The sequence below is a fragment of the Pogoniulus pusillus genome, chromosome 42, assembly GCF_015220805.1.
Source record: "Pogoniulus pusillus isolate bPogPus1 chromosome 42, bPogPus1.pri, whole genome shotgun sequence".
In the NCBI taxonomy this organism is placed as follows: domain Eukaryota; kingdom Metazoa; phylum Chordata; class Aves; order Piciformes; family Lybiidae; genus Pogoniulus; species Pogoniulus pusillus.
In genome coordinates, this window is record NC_087305.1 from 2,223,353 (window position 1) to 2,241,693 (window position 18,341).

The window sequence follows — 18,341 nt, forward strand, 5'->3', positions numbered from 1 at the left end:
CAACACATTAGCTACTAAACACCACACACTGCCCCCTCAGTACACCCTCAGCCAGCACAGGACAGCTCCAGCCCCCCCTCCCCACCCCAGGTCCCTTGGGCAGCACAGGTCAGGCTCCAGCCCCCTGAGCTCCTCGGGCACCACAGGACAGCTCCTGCCCCCTGAGCTCCTCGGGCACCACAGGACAGCTCCAGGCCCCTGAGCTCCTCGGGCACCACAGGACAGCTCCAGGCCCCTGAGCTCCTCGGGCACCACAGGACAGCACAGGACAGCTCCAGCACCCCAAGCCCTTTTATTTTTTTGAATAATGGTTTGGACAATGAAGATTTAAAACATTTATTTTTTTTCTTTACTACAATTAATCTGAGTGAATGCATTTTAGGCATCAGGACATGGAACACCAGCTCTAAGCTACTCATGGATTAAGAAAAAAGTGAGGAAATGCAGGAGAGTGAGAAGGGGGTTGGAGATGGAACAGGAGTCTGACACTGACCTTCCTTCTCAGAAAACCAAAGGCTGTTGAACCTTTGTTAAGTGTTATCTACTGTGAAGAGGAATTTCTGCTTCTTCAGAGGGGCTTGGATCACCTCTGCCCTTCCTACAAACAGGGTTTGCTATGCTCCACCTCCGGGCCTGAGCCTCAGCTGCTGTTCCTCCAGGCGTGGATAGGCGCAGGCTCCTCCTGCGCGGCTGCCGGCAGGCACTCCCAGCAGGGCGGGCAGAGCCCTCATTCTCCTTGCCTGCTGCTGAAAACTGAGTGAGGTTTCGCTCTCCAAAGCCAAGGTTCTCAGATTCCCCAAGGACAGTTGCGCTTCTCCTGAGCTTGCGAGCAGGAGCCAGCAGGGGAGGACAATTCTGCATCTCCTTCGGTAGCAGAATCCACTCAAGGCCTTCGCTTTGGGCATCTTCATGCAGTCTCATGCTGCGCCTCACTCTTACTGCGCCCCTGCCAGAAGGCTCCGAGTGGTCACGTTTTGGCTGAGGAACAGAGAAGAAATCTTCCACATTAAAAGAATCACAAGGAGCAGCTAAGAATTCTTCCATGTGAAAAGGAGGAAGTGGAAGATTGTCTTCAGTTGTGTCCTCCTGTTGAAAAGCTGGAAAAGGGAAGACTCCACTTCTTGTTCTCCTCCTTCTTAGACCCGTTCTGGCAGAGCCCTTCTGAGGATGCAGAGATCTTCTGGCACCCTCCTGCTCCATGAATTCCAGCCCAGTGACCCACTCTGCCTCATTGAGTAGGGCTCCTTCTAACCTCCCATTTTCTCTCCAGGAAGTGCTTCCTTCTGCCTCTGTTACATGTGCAGTCTCTTCACTTTGAGGGGCACAGTCAGAGGTATCAAGGCCACCCCTGGCATCTGGCACAACGTTTGAAAACTGGAAAAAGAAAACAATTACAGGCAATAGATAATCCATGAAGCAAATCAGACTGGCTTGTGTTGGAAGGGCCCCTAAAGATCATCCAGTTCCAACCCCTTGCCATGTGCAGGGACATCCTCTGCTAGGTCAGGCTGCTCAAGGCCCCATCCAACCTGGCCTTAAAACACTGCCAGCTTTGCAGCCTCCACAATTCTCTGGGTAACCTGTTCCAGTGCTTCCCTCAGGGAAGAATTTTCTTTCTTGTGTCTCATCTAAATAGTTTCAAACAGCTGAATGCTAAACATCTGCTACTGTCTCCTCATCGAGTCTGGACCAACCAATCACAGAATCCCACAGGCTGGAATCTGCTCCAGTGTGGGGCCAGCCTGTGCTGCTTGAGCCCTGACAATCAGTTCTGCAACTCCTTCCAAGGATGGAGATTCCATGGGCTCTCTGGGCAGCCTGCTCCCAAGCTTAGTCACTCTGTTTTTTCCTTTCCCTAAACCGTTCCTTTTTTGATCCAACAGCACCAGGCCTAATCCTGACTTTCTAGCAGCATCCTTAAGCACCTCATTTACCTCCTGATCAGCACCAGCAGCAGCCTCCAGATCACCATCTGACACCTGAGGCACTGTTTCATGGGAACTGCTGCCTTCTGCCACATTCAGATCCTCAGAGCTTCCAGAAGTATCAGCTGTAGAGATGGTTTGGCCTCTCATTCTTTCAGCCACTGGCTTCTGCTGGACATCCTTGCAAGCACTCCATGAGAACACATCCTCTGAATGACAAGACAGGAGGTCACTTGGCTGCACTCATGAACAGACACAACCTTTCTGTGCAGTGTTACAGCAGAAGCTTTACAGGAGTCTAATTCAATGAAGCAACCTTCTAAAGAACCTACTGCAGATAAGGGATGTGGAAACCCCAAAGCACATCCCTTAGCTACTAACACCCAACTCACCACTTCCACGGACCCTGGGAGTATCAGTGTCCAAAGTATAGAGGTGTGGGGTTTACACTTGAGTCCCACACGAGTTCACTTTATCCAGCTGGAGACCAGTGATCTATTAGATCCTTCAGACTCTACTATTCCAGAGGCAATGTGAAGTCTGAAAGGCTCTTACCAAGGCTCAGATTTAACAGAAATTGAAATAAGAAGTGACAAGTGACCAAAACAGCAAGGCCAAACCAACCCAAAGCCACATTACCTGAAAAAAATAGTGAGCTTGGAGACAAGGAGCACTCTGAAACTTCAGGGACAGGGCTGAGGAGAGGTTTCTTGGAAGCCATTGTTCTCTCCCCATACAAAGCTGGTTTTACTTTCTTCCTCCTTTTCACACAGCCTGCACGTTGCCTTTTCTGAAAGGCAGAGCACAGCACTGAGCCACCTCACTGTTCCCCGGCAACGCTGGGCAGCAGAGGATGACACTATGGCTCCCGATGAAGAGAACACTGCTGGCAGCAGGACACTTAACTCCCTTCAGAAATCTTTAGTAGGAAAAATCCACACCAAGGACACAAGAAAGAGGAGATGAGATGCCCAAGAGACACCTGGGTGGAGGAATGCAGGCAGCAGTTCCCTGCTGTCACTTACTTGTGGCTTTTTGACAGTAGATATTGTTGGATTCTTCTGTTTTGGAAGCTTGTTCCGCCTGGGATTATCCATGCCCTTAGTGTTCTCAGGAGCTGTGGCACTGGAGATGCCAACATCAGTCCCCTCTGAGGTGGTGCTGCACTGCTGAGGAGCATGAGAAAATGAACTTGTGTGTGAAAGCCACATTCAGTCAAAAATGAGATTTCCTTAAGACAACAACCTGCACTAACAGAGATGTTTCCATGTACCTGGATGTATCCAACCCTCCTAGCTGAGGGTGTAAAATCTCTTGTAAGCATCAGGAGGAAAAGAGAACAATTCCACCTGGAAAGTTAAAAACCTAAACAACCCAAAGATCCCCACTGAAGAAACTCACCTTCTTCATAGAGGAACGAGTTCTCATCCTGCCAGCTTTGCCAGCTGCTGCTGTTAGGGATGAGGAAAAATCAGAAAATTCCATTTCAGCACAGAAACTGACATCACATTTTGAGCAGATTATCCACATAACTTCTAACATTATGCAGTGTTCAGTCAGCACAGCCTGGAGGAGCTCACAAGGCAGCCAGCCCAGAGGACTATCAATCATGGCAAGACATTACAAACACTTCACAAGAGAGTTAAAACAAAACTGCTGAGGGTTTGATACAAACCAGTCAGCACCCACATAGGTTTTCTAGAGATGCTGACACCTGCACAACCTCTTTTCAATTGTTCTGTGGTTGTCTTGTTAAAACCCAAGCTGCAACATCAGTCTGAAGACCCCAATCCCAGTTACTCAGGGCAGTAGCTTAGATCAGCCACTGGTGCAGAAAAGCATCACCCCCAGTGAACCCACACAGCAGAGAAACACTGTAGCTACTGCAGAGACCTCTAGAAGAGAGCAGGGGCATTAAATCTGAGTGCAACTGAAACAGATCCCCCTGTAAAGAGAACAACATCTCTGCATTTCCAGAGACAGAGCTGCATTATCTAATGACAAAACCAGAAGCTGAATTCACCTTCTGCATTCTCAGCAGGCATGAGATCTTCTGCAGCAACAGGGTCCTGCACTAACCCCCGCAGAGGCTCACATTCCTTTGAACAAGAAAAGGTCACTTTTTGGCAATACACATTACCAGACAGAGTGAAGAAGCCCTGCTGCAGCAGCCCTTGGAGCAGCCAGAGAAGCAAACAATATTGTTTTTTCCTTAAAGAAGGCAGCAGCTCATTTGCTACGTGAGTTAGAAAGAAATGCAAAATCAAAAAGGATCTGAATAAACCAAGGCAAAACCATTTTCTGTCCTACCAGCACTTAATTTTAACCAGGGCAAAATGCTACTCAGAAGCCATAAAGCAGAAGCACTTCCCAATGCCATCCCAGAGTCTCAAGCAGACTCTTGCATCACTTCAGCAACTGCCTTTCAAAAGCAAGCAGACAGAGGGAAAAATTTAAGCAGAAACTGAGCATTCACAGAGACTAAGAGGCTGGTTGTGTGACTTAAAGGGGAAAAAACCCAGAACGACCCAAACGAACCCAAACTTACCTCAGAGCAATCAAAGTTGGGCTGGGGCAATGGCTCCTCAGTGAGACTGAGCCCTGCAGCAGAGGGGCTGCTGTGGCTCTGCAGCCGCACTGGGGTCCCTCCCCGGCGCAGCGGAGCATTCGCAGGCAAAGCTCGATCAAAGATTTCTGGGCTCAGATCTTGCCCAAAAGTAACTTTTTTTTTCTTTGGCTTTTCAGAGCTCTGCCTTTCAGCTTCCTCTGTTGTAACTAAAAACACAGACTGTTATTTTTTTAAATAGCCGTTTTCCTTGGCAACCTTTTTTTCCAAGGCACACAGCAGGATGCCACACATGAGCTACCTGAAGGTGGCTACAAATCATTCTCTGGATTCACCAGAGGCAAAACCTTATGATCCCACGTAATGCTCCCCCTGCTCAAAACCCAAGAGGGGAATCTGACCTGTCTGCAGTGCTTCAAAGATCTCTGTGCAGCTGGAGACTGCAAGGGTTTCACCTCTTCCATCAAGGGCATCATAGAAGCATTCCTAGCAAATGTGACAGTTACCTTTTAATACCACCTCAGATACTGCCCCTGGTTACATGAAGTGAAAAGAACTTTTTCTGTGAGCAGCATTTCACAACCAGTCCATTGCTTTCTAAATGATAAAGCTAAACATGGACCCTCCCCTAACAGGAAAGCTTCCAACAAAGCTTCTCGGGTGAGCAGGGAGCAAACTGATGCCACTGACAGCATTCAGCTGCTCCTCGTTCAAGGCAGTCAAGTCACAAATGTCTCTTAGCCAAGAGTATCATTACTGAAGGAGCAGATTCACCTCTGGCTCTCCTGCCAGGACTGCAGCAGTCAGGAAGTCAGTGACCAACCTGCACTCTCTCCAGTGGTTGCTCCTCTGGTGTTCTCTTCAGCACAGGTGACAGCCAGTAACCGCTCTGTGCCCGCTCAGCCGATAGAGGCCTGCTGGTGTTTGCTGGGGAGTGGGATGGAGTGGTGCAGGGCTTGCTTTCGTCAGACACTGGGCTCACTTCCTGCTCTCTGCTCAGATCTGGTACAGCATTCCTTCTAGCATCTTTAGTGCAATGGTTGGAACTGAAATCTTTAGAGCAAGCATACAGAAGGGACAATTAAAGACTGATGGGAAGCTGCAGACTTCAGTATGAAGCCAGGTGAATAACAGAAGTACAACAGCACCAAAAACTCCATCCCCTGCTGAGCATCTGCCACCATGGTGCCACCTTTATACTTAGTGTCTTGAGAAGCTCACAAAGCTACTGCTTGGGAGAAACCAAGCAATAAGACAGCTTTAAATGAACAGAGCTACTCTAACCAAACCCATAGACCTGCACCAGCCCTGACAAGGGAAAGGGTTTTGTTTTGTGATAAGAGATGATAGTTTTGTGCCCCAATGTTTAAGGTCAGTCATGGACCAGAAATACATCAACTTACAGGAGCCTATTTCAGCCACTTGTGCCAGTCCAGAGGTGCCAGTTGTTTCTTCAGTCTCTTCTACTGGTTTAACAGTTTGAAAAGTGTCTATCTTGTCCTTCAGCAGCCTGACATGTTTGAAAGGACTGACCTGCCAAAACAAAACTCACCTCAGACTACTGTTTGCTCCAGTATCACATTGTACTTTGGTATGAAAAACAGACTTAACTCTCTATTCCATGGTAGAAACATACAAATCAGGAGCTGTGTCAAGAATATGTTCAGCTTTATTGCCTTTCATAGCCTGCCCCTCCAGAGCATCCCTAGAATTTGGTTTCTGACAGTCTGTGCTACTTTAAGAATGAGCCTGACTAAATACCAAGTCACTTATGCTAGGATTGACTTCACTTTGAACTACAAACACTTTAATTAGCAAAAATCAAGCCTGTCAAACGTAGGAGAACAAAGGTAAAGGAGCAAAGCCTCCATGCTCTACACAAGCAACCTCCTAACATCCCCTTGCTGTGAGGGAAAGAGTTCACAGAAAGTCAGCAGAACTGAAGCCACGAATCCTGCTACGGCTGCACTGAGCTTTGCATTCCCCTCCTCCCAGCACATGTTGATCCCTGAGGGACCTAAACTGGCACAACAGATATATGAGAGAGCCTCACCTGAGCCAAATCTTCTTTCTGCCTGTTGCTTCTCTGCTGGGCAAGGAACTGAATGAGGCTGTTATTCTCCGGCGATCCCCGCGCTCCAATTGCTGCCCTTCGTCTGAATTTTAATGAAGCTGGAGATGCCCCTGAAATGGGGACAGGAGAGGCAAAAAACACAAGACTTCTTTTGGTAAGAAAACCTAAAGCCTTAAAACACTGATTCCTCTTTAAGGGTGATTTATGCTGTTCAGGAAAACATCCAAAATTAGCTGCTCAGCTCAAGAAACCCTCCCAAGCAAAAGTAAGGGAGCTTCCCAATGGCAAGTTAAAATCCTTCTGAAGCAGAAAGGCAGCAAATGGTTTGGGTAGGCAGGGACCTTTGAAAGTCATCTCATCTAACCACCTGCAGTGAGGCAGGGCAAAAAGAGAATGTTGCTTTTACTTTTTCAACTGCTAGTTAAGGAACCATCTACCAAAACCTGCAGAATTTGTCTTGCTACTCCCTTGTGAAGCTCAGAGACACCCTCATGGGCAGGATAAGAGAAAGTTAAACTGGGAGCTAAAGGAACTTCACATCCCAGTCCCACCCTCTAGCATATTCAAACTCAGACAACCTGCACCTGACCTAAATGGAAGCTTTTGGCTGTGTGCTTGGACAAGATGACCTCCAGATGTCATCTGAGAAGGACAACAGTCACTAGCCACTCAGGCCTTACCTACAGATTGTATAGCAAAGCTTTCCTGGAGGAGCCCAAATTCAGCAACTGTTCCACGTGTAAAGCCCACAGGTGTCTGCCCCTGGCTCGCTGACAGTCCCCAGGCAGATTCTCCTTCTGCTTTGTCCCTGTTAGGTGTCAGGCAGAATTCATCCCCCAAAGAAAGACGGCTGCTTGCCGGCAGATTCTCCTTGCTGCTGAAAGGCAAGGACTGCTCCCCAGCAGCAGCCCTTTCCAGCGTGTCCAGAGAGCACTCAGTGAGCTGGCAGCTGCTGACACCTGCCCTGGGGCGCTGTGATCGCCTGCCGCGGCTTCTGGGGTGCTGCAGGGTGCCTCTTGGCAGCTGCACCTCCTGCCCATTGCTTAAATTCTCCTTGAATGCCTTTATGCCTTTGCAAATCTTCTGGTCCTTTGACAGCTCAGAACAAGGGGCCTCTTCCTTCTCTTTTGTGTGTGCTCTCTCATTGTCTTGAGCTTTCAGGAGAGCGTTTCCATTCTTCAGTCTTCTGTGCATGCTTAGGGACTGACTGATTTTAAGACAGACTGACCCAGGTGCCTCACTATAGGGTAGGAAAAGCTACTGAAAAGAAGAAGAAAAAAGGTATTTTAATAGGTATTTGTCAACAGCAAGAGTTCAGTCCCATTCCCAAGCTTCTACCACATCTAGTTGTTTTTTCCTTGAATAAGGTGTTGGAAAGGGAAGTGGAAAGGGAAAAATCCTATCATAGAATCAAGCAGGTTGGAAGAGAACCTCCAAGCTCATCCAGTCCAGCCTAGCATCCAGCCCTAGCCAATCAACCAGACCATGGCACTAAGTGCCTCATCCAGTCTAGTCTTGATCACCTCCAGGGATGGTGACTTCACCACCTCCCTGGGCAGCCCATTCCAATGGCAAATCACTGTCTCTGTGAAGACCTTCCTCCTAATACCCAGCCTATCTCCAGAAAGCTCCACAGAAAGAACACTAAAGGCCAGCACCATAAAGACAAACTCCCAGCAACAGAACCCCGCAGCAGAAATGTTTCATGAGGAAGGAAACAGAGGCCCTGCTTTCACTCCTCAAACTTACACTTTACATGTCACTCACACTGCAGCCCTTCTGCTGCAAGTATTGCAACAAGTAGTAGCAGTTGGATACTAATTGGAAAACTTCGGACTTCAGGGAGCTGTAGAGAACAAGGAGGTCTCCCTTTCACCTCCTCCTCTCCAGACTGAACACATCCAGCAGCCTCAAGCCCCTCCTCATAGCCCAGATGCTCCAGGCCCATCTCTGGACACGCTCCAGCCCCTCAATGTCCTTTCTGTAGTGAGAAGCCCAGAGCTGAACTCAACAATTCATGGATGGCCTCAGCAGTGCTGAACACAGGGGCAGCCCTGCTGCCCACCGTGTTTCTAATATAACCCAGGATGCCACTGACTTTCTTGGCCACCTGGGCACTGCTGACTCTTATTTATCTGACTGTCTTGTCTGGTCTTTCAAGAGGGCCCTTCGTGGTGGGGCTGTTAGATGTCAAAGCCCAGCAATCACCAACTGCCACCGCAACGGTGCACCGGCAGAAATACGGCACCGGCCGCGACTCTGACCAAGCCTTGTGCCAGGAGAAGGCCGCGGGAGACAGCACCAAAGGCTCTACCGAAACCCAGACAGGCAATGCCCACAGCACTTCCCTCAGGCGAGGCCTACTCGTTAATGCCAAACCCAGGGGGCCGCGGTTAATGCCCAACGGCGGTGACTCCCGGGCACCTCGGCTCCGTCAGAGCTCACCCCCTGCCCTCACCTCCGGCGTTGCCCCCTCTGCCAGGTACAGCCCCTCGCTGGCCCGCGGCCCCCAGCCCCTCACCTCCGCCCGCTTCACCCAGCGCTCACCGCAGACGCCGCCCGAAGCCCGCTACCGCCATTCAAACGGGACGCATTGCTCCATATCCCTCCGCGCCATCGCCCGCCTTCGCCAACCCCTTGCGGACGCCAAGCAGGGCGCAACACCGCGGACAAAGGGGCACAGAGGGACAGCAGCTCCCGGGAGCAGGCCTTGCGCCGTTCCGCTCTCCGGGCGCGGACGAGGACTCCCGGGCAGCGGGGACTCTTTGGCTCCTGAGCGCGGAGTGATCTTAAAAGGCCACTGACCTGCGCAGTGCTGCTGCTGGGACAGCTAACGGCCGGCTCACGAGACCCGCCCACGTGACAGGCGGCTGCCCCTCAAACCAGAATGAGGCTTTTGATTGGCCACCAGCAACGCCCTCCCCGCCCCCTCCTGCTCTCCCGCCCCCCTTGCCCCGCCTCTCCAGCAGAGCGGCGTTCTCATTGGACAAGGGGCGCAGCGCGGTAGCGATTGGCCGCGGCTCGTGTCGGTCAGCGGGGTGCTGCCTTCCGGGTTGGGCAGGAGCCGCCGCCGCCGCCGCAGCATGAGGCGGGTAACGCTGTTCGTTAACGGCAGCCCCCGGAACGGGAAGGTGAGGGGCAGGGAGGGGGAGTTCCACTGCCCGCGGGGAGGGTCAGCCCGCCCCCAGCTTACCCCCTGCCCGCTCTGCGAAATCTTTTCTCCTTTCTCTGCTTTGCCTCAGCCGCCGGCGGTAGGGGCGTACCGGCGATGCCGGTGTTTGGGCTCCGGGACGGGACTGCGGAGCTGCGAGAGCTCCTTTAGCCGCCTTTCAGGGGCGCAGTGCCCGTGGCTGCGGCAGAGGAAGCATCGTTACTCTCGCCATCCCCGCTCCGGACCCGGGGTGGTTCCCGGGGCCTAGTCCCTGTGTCTCGGACTGCAGTGCGGTGTCACCTGGAGAAACTTCGCAGCGGTCGTTCGGCCTGGGGGCTCTGTGGGGAATCGCCACAAGCCAAGGACTGCTTGATGGAGTCGCAGTTAAAGCCCCCTTCGTGTCGTCCTTGCTGGTTCGGGTGCTGCGGGAGCGTGGGAAATCAAACCCCAGGGGTGTCAGAGCTGTGCCCTGCCAGGTGCTGCTTGGAGCGGCAGGGAACGACCCTGCTTAAACCCTGCTCGCTTGTTTCAGAGCTCTGTAAGCATCGAAAAGTGCAAATGTAGGTACCGGGCCCTGGGGATCAAACAGTTCAGGTTTCCAGGTCCGGCCAGGGTACACCTAGTCCAGTTGTCCCAGGTGCTCTCCGTCGTCCCCGACCTTTCCCATCCCCATCTCTGGGTGCAGACAGTTGATATGGCAGCAGTTTGATCCTTGGAGCTTAGAGAGAGGGAAATAAATTGGGGGGAGACTCGGGACACAGCAAGTAGCAATATTTCTTTAGAGAGATGAGCACTGGAATCATTCCTGCAGGACCAGCATCGATCCCTTCCCTGCTGCGGCTGCCACCTTGCTGCCCCGAGGCTGGGGTGAGATGTGCCCCTGATTGGGGCGGTGGTCTTTGAACCCCAAAGAGGCTCTCTCCTCTTTCTTAAGTAAACATCCATACCTATCTCCCTCTCTGGTTTAAGGAGATCCTGATAGCTCTGGAAACGGATCTGAGGTGACAGGAGCCGAGGGAAGGCAGTGCCTACAGCTCCCTCTCCCCACAGGTGGTGGCTGTCTATGGGACCCTCTCAGACCTGCTGTCTGTGGCTAGCAGTAAGCTGGGGATCAAAGCAACCAGTGTGTACAATGGGAAGGGAGGACTCATCGATGATATTGCTTTGATTAGGTAAGGTTTATTCCATCAAACTCAAATCACTGCTGTGGATTAAGAGACTTCCTGACCTATTAATTCTCTGACCTTAATCAATAACCAGTGCATTCCTTAAAGCCAGATTTTATCACTGCCAGCCAGCATGCCCAGGCGTGCTTTAGCTTCACAGAGTGGGGAGAAAAACAACTGTTGTGTGTAACTAAACTGGCTGAGTAATGAGTGATCCATCCCTGCCTGCTTGGGCACCTCTCTGGTGAAAGTCACTCCTGTTACAGTCCACTGGAAACCTGCAAAATGAAGACAAAAATCAGACAGTGGAGTTCTAACTAATGGCAACTGATCAGCATTTAACCTGCAGCTGATCAGGAGGGGTTCCCACTGGCATTCAGATGAGCAAAGAATTATGATTAATGTTGGTTATCTTTCTGCTTCTCTTCCCCTGCCCCTGCCCCTTTCAGGGATGATGATGTTCTGTTCGTCTGTGAAGGAGAACCATTCATTGGTGAGTCTTTGTAATTCTTCTGTTCAACCTCCTGTTTAGCAGTTTTGGGTTGGCTTTGCTGTAAATCTAAGGCTTCGGTTTCTGATGTTTCCAGAAACTGCCTCTTACCAGAGAGAGGATTCAGAAATAGTCCTTATTTTCTACTACTTATTGTCTCTTGGTCTATGTAGATCCCCAGACTGATGGGAGAGCCCCTGAGGAGCTAACAGGGTCCCACACAGACTGGCTGACACTCAACGTTGGAGGCAGATACTTCACCACCACAAGGTGAAAGTGCAGCTGGTTGCTTTTGCTCCTGAGTAGCTTCAGTTCATGCAGCTGGCAGTGAATATAGAATCATAGAATCAACCAGGTTGGAAGAGACCTCCAAGATCATCCAGTCCAACCTAGCACCCAGCCCTATCCAGTCAACTAGACCATGGCACTGAGTGCCTCATCCAGGCTGTTCTTGAACACCTCCAGGGACGGTGCCTCCACCATCTCCCTGGGCAGCCCATTCCAATGCCAATCACTCTCTCTGCCAACAACTTCCTCCTAACATCCAGCCTAGACCTGCCCCAGCACAACTTGAGACTGTGTCCCCTTGTTCCATTGCTGGTTGCCTGGGAGAAGAGGCCAACCCCACCTGGCTACAATGTTCCTTCAGGTAGTTGTAGACAGCAATGAGGTCACCCCTAAGCCTCCTCTTCTCCAGGCTGCACACCCCCAGCTCCCTCAGCCTCTCCTCATAGGGTTTGTGTTCCAGGCCCTTCACCAGCTTTGTTGCCCTTCTCTGGACACGCTCCAGCACCTCAACATCTCTCTTGAATTGAGGGGCCCTGAACTGGACACATGCAGTGAGTGAGGCTTCAGATGCTCCTGCAGAAGGGCCACAAAAAGAACTGACTGTGGAGGAGCTTTCTCTGTTTACCTGTGAAGTGAAACTGTGGAGCAGAGCCTGAGCAGGCCTGCACTTACCCTTGGATAGCTCAGTTAACTCAGTGCTTTCTGTTGCAAACACCTCTGTGGGACCTTGGGTCAGCAATGTAATCTGTTAGCACAGGGTGTGAAATGAGATCAGTGGAGCGCTGGGGTTGGTGGAATGCACATCACACACTGAAGACACAAAATACTCCCCCAGGCAGCAGTTCTGTCTCTGCTGGGGCACATTCTGTTCTGAAAATAAACCAAAACTGCTCTGCCTTTCTTTTCTAGGAGCACTTTGGTTAATAAGGAGCCTGACAGCATGCTGGCCCACATGTTCAAAGATAAAGGTTGGTACATTGGAACAAACTTTGGCTTTTAGGCTAACAAGTTGGCACAACAGGCAGAAGGCACTGTCAGAGCCAGACTTGTTCATGTGATTGTATAAAAAATAGGTTAAAATGTCAAAGCAGAACATAGAATTGTGGGGGTTTAACTGTCCCTTTCTCTCTGTCCCTGTCATGCTTAGCACCTCACAAACTGAAAATGCCCCTTCCAGCCACAGATACTGTGTTGGGGTCTGTCTGTGTTTGCTTCATTATGGCTTTTCACCTTATTTGTGCATCTTGCTGGGTTTTATCCAGAGAATCAATGAGCAGACAGAGCAGTGCCTAGGAGAGGGGGCAACCCAAAACTTTAGTGCTGCTCTGATTCCAACACTGTGTTGTGTATGGTGAGAGGCTTGGGTTGGTGACAGCAGCAGTCAGTTCCTTTCAAGGCGCTTCCCACTCCCGCTCTTGTTCTCCTTTCCACTGGAATGTTTCATAATCCAGTCCCTTTGGTAGTAACATCTGACAGTGAAGCAAATGCCCTTCTGCTAATCTCTGCCATTTGCTGCTGTATATGTTGTGGAAACAGATGCATGGGGGAATAAGCAAGATCCTAGAGGAGCATTCCTCATTGACCGCAGCCCCGAGTATTTTGAGCCCATTTTGAACTATTTGCGTCACGGACAGCTCATTGTAAATGATGGCATTAATTTGCTAGGTAGGTACTGCCTGTCTGGCATCTCCTCCCTTCTTACCTTTACAAGTTCAACTTTGCCCTCAGGCCAAGCTGTTGAGGTCAGTGAGGCCTGTCTGTGCTCATCTGAGTGGTTGGGGGTGTTCTGTGCTGAGTTCGTTCTCCAGTGCTGCAGTTCCACCTGCTTGGGTTAGTGAAGATCTGCTGCTCAAACCTGTTTGTCTTTAGAGCATTAAACCCCCTCCCTGGTGGGTCAGTGCCTGGCAGTGATTCTGGAGTTGGTGTCTCTGGCCCAATGCTGCCATTGGAGACATCCTCTAGGAGCTGGTTTTCACTCCAGTCACAGCAAGAACATGGCTTGCTGTCAGCTTTACTGGTTGATGCATTTCTTCAGGGCTCCTTAAGCTCCAACAGCTGCTCTGTGCCTCTGTTAGTGTGGCTGAGCTGTAGGTAAGGTCTGACAAGCAGGGGAAGTCCACGGGATTGATGCTGCTCCAGGAGTAGGAATGGATTCACATGGCCTTCTGGGTTGGATCCTGGTGTGGCTGTACTGGCTTCTCCAGACAGGGCCGACTAGGAACAAGTGATTGGATGAGAGGAGATGGCCTCAAGTTGCCCCATGGGAGGTTTAGGTTGGACATTAGAAGAAACTTCTCTGGAAGGGTTCTCAGAGACTGCCTCAGGCTGCCCAGGGAGGTGGCTGAATGCCCATCCCTGGAGAATGTGGTGCTGAGGGCCATGGCTTAGCCCCAGCCTTGGCAGAGTTAGAGAATGGTTGGAGTAGATGAGCTTAAAGAGCTTTTCCAGCTGAAGTGGTTGTGTGATTCTAAGACAAATGCCTCTCTGAGACCCCTGGGGACAACTCCTGCTGCTTTGTTGCAGGTGTGTTGGAAGAAGCCAGGTTCTTCGGCATCGATTCCCTAATCGAACATCTAGAAATAGCCATTAAGGTAACTCCTTTCCTCTTCCTTCTGAGTGCACATGCCCTGTTCTTCCAGGCAAGCTACAACTCAGTGCTATCCCTGGTAGCTTTCAAACACCTCTCCCAACAGAACTCTCAGCCAGCTGAGGACCATTCTCCTATATCTCGCAAGGAGTTTGTCCGGTTCCTGCTGGCAACCCCAACCAAGTCTGAGCTGCGCTGCCAGGTGAGACACGGCAGCCTCTGCCTGCAGCAGCACAGCAACCTCTGCCCCAACTCTTTGTCTTCAGAACTGCACCCCCTCTTCTGTGACTCCTGGGGCTTTGCTTTCTTATGTGCAGGGTCTCAATTTCAGTGGAGCAGATCTCTCACGCCTGGATCTTCGCTACATCAACTTCAAGATGGCCAACCTGAGCCGCTGCAACCTAGCACATGCCAACCTCTGCTGTGCCAACCTGGAGAGAGCTGACCTCTCTGGATCAGTGCTTGATGTAAGAGCTGCTGTAGCTTGCACAAGCTGGGCTGTCCTCTGCTTGTTTCAAAGGAGGGGGAAGTGGAACAAGCAGAAAAGTGGAAGGCATGCAGCTTTTTGGGGTCTGCTGCACTTGTTCAGGCAGATCACTGCCAGAGCTGTTTGAAGATAGCTCCTGGGAAGAAAGGGCAGTGGAAGAGGAGAACCTGGCTCCTGCTGACAGGAAAGGGATGCTAGAGCAAGCTCCTGCCAGCCCTCACAATAGGGAGGCTGTTGTGCTTGAACAGGTTCACTTCCAAAGCAGAAGTGAAAGCCATGCTCTGCTCAGTGTTCTCACTGCTGTGTCTCTCCACCAGTGTGCAAACCTGCAGGGGGTGAAGATGCTCTGCTCCAACGCCGAGGGAGCCTCGCTCAAAGGCTGCAATTTTGAAGACCCATCAGGCCTGAAAGCTAATCTGGAAGGTAAGAAGGTGTTTGCCTGATGGATGATCTGTGGAACCTGCACCATGCATTTGTGAGGCTGTGGCATGGGCAAGCCATCTGCTTGGGAGAGGAGGCCACAGAGAGTGGACAGTATGATCGTGTCACCAGTGTGCTTTGGGTTGGAAGGGACCTCTAGAGGTCACCTGGTCCAACTCCCTGCAGTCAGCAGAGGCAAGTCATTCACTTCCAAGTTCTGCCTTTGATTTCTGTCAATTCACCACTGAGCAAGCAGCATTCTGCAGCTGGTTTGTCTCAGAACTCCTCTTGGTGCTTTAGGGGCTAACCTGAAAGGTGTTGACATGGAAGGCAGCCAGATGACAGGCATCAACCTGCGAGTGGCAACGCTGAAAAATGCCAAACTCAAGAACTGCAACCTGAGAGGAGCAACCTTGGCAGGAACTGATTTGGAAGTGAGTTGTGATTTACTTTATACTTTGTACACTACCTGGCCACGTTTTGAGGCTTGCTGGTTTTGGCCTGAGTTCTGCAGCTTCACAGCAGGATCTTCTCAGTGGTGCTCAGGGACAGGACAAGAGGCAGTAGGCACAAACTGGGACCCAGGAGGTTGCATCTGAAGAAGAAACTTCTTTGGTGTGAGAGTGCTGGAGGCGTGGAGTAGACTGTGCAGAGAGGTTGTGGAGTCTCCTTCTCTGGAGAGCTTCCACCCCACCTGGCCCTTGCAATTCTGGGCAGCCTGCTGATGAAGCAGGGGGTTGGACTGGATGATCTCCAGAGGTCACTTCCAACCTTCACCATGTTGGGATTCTGGGCTTTGTAGAGCAGTTGTGGAATCTTAGCTGGCTGCTGGCAGTGGCACACTGCAGTCTCCATCAGAAGGACAAAGCAGCTCCCCCTGCACAGCCTGCCTGGGGCTGGGAGCTTGCCCTGGACGCGTGGCAGTGCTGTGGGCTCTGGGTGGATGTGGCTCCAGGTGTGTTCAGCTAACAGTGATTTTTCTTTTGCCCTTTAGAATTGTGATCTATCAGGTTGTGATCTACAAGAAGCTAACTTGAGGGGATCCAATGTGAAAGGAGCCATCTTTGAAGAGATGCTGACACCTTTGCACATGTCTCAGAGCGTCAGATAGGGCAGAGACTGAGCCCCCCACAGTGAGGAAGCTTTGCCTTGTGCTCACCTGCAACCTCCTCTGATCCACCTTGCAGCCAGTGCCCCTGCCCCTGGCCTATCACTGGACATCACTGAAGTGGCCTTGTGTTGAAACTGAGCTCCTCTGTGACCTTGTTTTTAACGTTGATGTGGAATAAAATGCAGCTGCTGAAAGCTTGAAAGCCTCAGCTGACCTCCACCCCTGGGAAGGTGATGGAGCAATTCTTGGGGCTTGGATGAGAGGAGCAGCCTTGGATTAGGAGAAGCCAGCACAGCTTTACCACGGGGGAGTCATGTTTGGCCCACCTGAGACCTCTGCTGAGTTCATGCCCAGGCAGATGGTTGATGGCAGAGCTGTGGATGTGGTTATTTGATCCCAGAAAAGCCTTTGACACCCACAGCATCCTCACAGCTGAACTGAGGCAGTGTGGGCTGGGTGCTGGGAGAGTGAGGTGGATGGGAACTGGCTGAAGGACAGAAGTCAGAGAGCTGTGGTCAATGGGGCAGAGTCTAGTGGGAGGCCTCTACCTGGTGGAGGCTCTCAGGGGTCAGTACTGGGGCCAGTGCTGTTCAGTCTATTCACCAACAACCTGGCTGAGGGCACTGCCAGCAGGTTTGCTGATGGCACCAAACTGGGAGCAGTGGTGGCACCCCTCAGGCTGTGCTGCCATCCAGGGAGACCTGGACAGGCTGAAGACTTGGATGGGAAGAAACTGAAATCCAGCAAGGAGGAGAGTAGGAGAGCGGATGCCCAGGAGCCAGCAACATGTCCTTGTGGCCAAAGAGGCCAATGGCATCCTGAGGTACATAAGAAGGGCTGTGGTGGATAGGTCCAGAGAGCTTCTCCTGCCCTGCCCTGGTGAGGCCACATCTGGAATACTGTGTCCAGTTCTGGGCCACTCAGTTCAAGGACCTCAAGGAACTGCTTGAGAGAGTCCAGAGCCACAAAGCTCTGTAGGCAGTGGAACATCTGAGGACAGGCTGAGGGAGCAGAGGAGCCTGAGGGCTGCCCTCATTCCTGGTGATAAAGATGCAAAGGGATGGAGCCAGGCCCTGCTCAGGGGTGTCCAGTGACAGGAGAAGGGGCAACAGGGGCAGGCTGGAGCAGAGGAGGTGCCACAGGAGCAGGAGAACTTTGTCACTGTGAGGGTGCTGGAGTCTGGAGCAGACTGCCCAAAGAGGATTCCAAACCCACCTGGATGTGTTCTGTGTGACCTGCCCTGGGTGGTCCTCCTCTGGCCAGGGGTTGGACTGGATGACCTCTGGAGGTCCCTTCCAGCTGCTAATGTTCTGTGGTTCTGTGATGCACTCACAGGTGGACTCCAGGTACCTCTTTTGCTGTAACAAAGCTGTGTGAGGAGCCCTGAGTGGCCTGTTCAGGATCTGCAGGTTCCAGTCTAATTTAAGTTGCATAAATAAAAGTGTGAAACACAGAAGTGGCTGAGTTGAGTTGTCTCAATCTCTAACAGCCCAGGCCCAGTCTTAACTGACTCCCATCAGTGACCACCAAGGAGAAAAGCAGAGAACACAACCTTGTGGCTGGAGCTCCTGGTCTGAGTTGCTGCAACTTCTTGGAGGGGGTCTGTGGGGGGGTGTTCTGATGTCATCCATTCACCTGCCACACTCAGAAACTTGGGACACTTCTTTCCATCACTTCTGATGAAGAGGAGGTCTTGATTTTGAGATGGAAATCCACAAAGCCAGGTTTCCCTGACCAGCCCAGGGCAGGTGTTGGGATTTCTCCCTCCAAGACATGATCTGGAGCTCCTGGAGGTCTGGGAGCTCTGAAAAGCTGGCATTGACCACCCTCAGGGTCTGAAAAACAAAGAGAAGGTTTAAATCTCTTCCCCCAGGATGAACAAAGTCTTTCACTTACCTTTAAACCCTGATTTTTGCTGGGCTCATCAGGGAAGGAAAAAGCCTTTAAGACACAGTGAGAGGAAATCTCCCTTCTGCAGGGCTGTGCCCACGCCAGGAGACTTCTCTCCCACAGAAACAAACTATTTTCACAGCTTGATCAGGTCATCAGCTGCAGTTAAATGTTGACTGCTTCTGC

The 18,341-nt window shown here is 51.3% G+C and overlaps 2 protein-coding genes across 8 annotated transcripts; one reads left to right on the top strand and one right to left on the bottom strand.

Annotated features, from left to right (window-relative positions):
- Nucleotides 1-322: 322 nt before the first annotated feature.
- Nucleotides 323-9,392, bottom strand: CDCA2 (cell division cycle associated 2). Of its 6 annotated transcripts, none has more exons than XM_064175550.1 (13): nt 9,113-9,392; nt 7,246-7,822; nt 6,545-6,675; nt 5,895-6,024; nt 5,315-5,544; nt 4,893-4,977; nt 4,474-4,700; nt 3,949-4,024; nt 3,327-3,376; nt 2,951-3,094; nt 2,565-2,715; nt 1,935-2,134; nt 323-1,374 (listed from the first exon to the last, which is right to left on the bottom strand). In XM_064175550.1, exons 2-13 carry the CDS (start codon nt 7,757-7,759, stop codon nt 538-540), a joined length of 2,775 nt encoding a protein of 924 aa, XP_064031620.1. In that variant the 5' UTR covers nt 7,760-7,822; nt 9,113-9,392; the 3' UTR covers nt 323-537. The 6 variants fall into 6 exon arrangements, with proteins under 6 accessions (XP_064031620.1, XP_064031624.1, XP_064031623.1 ...); XM_064175554.1 differs by having other exon boundaries at nt 2,951-3,091; nt 3,327-3,373; nt 7,246-7,825; nt 9,113-9,333; XM_064175553.1 differs by having other exon boundaries at nt 3,327-3,373; nt 7,246-7,825; nt 9,113-9,333.
- Nucleotides 9,393-9,600: 208 nt separating this feature from the next.
- On the top strand, nt 9,601-16,467 carry KCTD9 (potassium channel tetramerization domain containing 9). Of its 2 annotated transcripts, XM_064175561.1 has the most exons (12): nt 9,601-9,696; nt 10,767-10,888; nt 11,332-11,375; nt 11,546-11,642; nt 12,570-12,628; nt 13,197-13,325; nt 14,184-14,251; nt 14,354-14,449; nt 14,565-14,714; nt 15,052-15,157; nt 15,455-15,588; nt 16,149-16,467. In XM_064175561.1, exons 1-12 carry the CDS (start codon nt 9,649-9,651, stop codon nt 16,263-16,265), a joined length of 1,170 nt encoding a protein of 389 aa, XP_064031631.1. In that variant the 5' UTR covers nt 9,601-9,648; the 3' UTR covers nt 16,266-16,467. The 2 variants fall into 2 exon arrangements, with proteins under 2 accessions (XP_064031631.1, XP_064031632.1); XM_064175562.1 differs by lacking the exon at nt 13,197-13,325.
- Nucleotides 16,468-18,341: the final 1,874 nt, after the last annotated feature.

Excerpts from the sequence above, each read along its gene's own strand:
- CDCA2 (XM_064175550.1), bottom strand. The coding sequence starts at position 7,759 with ATGCACAGAAGACTGAAGAATGGAAACGCTCTCCTGAAAGCTCAAGAC. Across the intron at positions 6,676-7,245 it reads CTTTGCTATACAATCTGTAG|GGGCATCTCCAGCTTCATTA; the intron begins GTAAGGCCTGAG and ends TCCCCATTTCAG. Across the intron at positions 2,716-2,950 it reads CTACTGTCAAAAAGCCACAA|AAAAGGCAACGTGCAGGCTG; the intron begins GTAAGTGACAGC and ends TCTGCCTTTCAG.
- KCTD9 (XM_064175561.1), top strand. The coding sequence starts at position 9,649 with ATGAGGCGGGTAACGCTGTTCGTTAACGGCAGCCCCCGGAACGGGAAG. Across the intron at positions 9,697-10,766 it reads GCAGCCCCCGGAACGGGAAG|GTGGTGGCTGTCTATGGGAC; the intron begins GTGAGGGGCAGG and ends CTCTCCCCACAG. Across the intron at positions 15,158-15,454 it reads CCTGAAAGCTAATCTGGAAG|GGGCTAACCTGAAAGGTGTT; the intron begins GTAAGAAGGTGT and ends TTGGTGCTTTAG.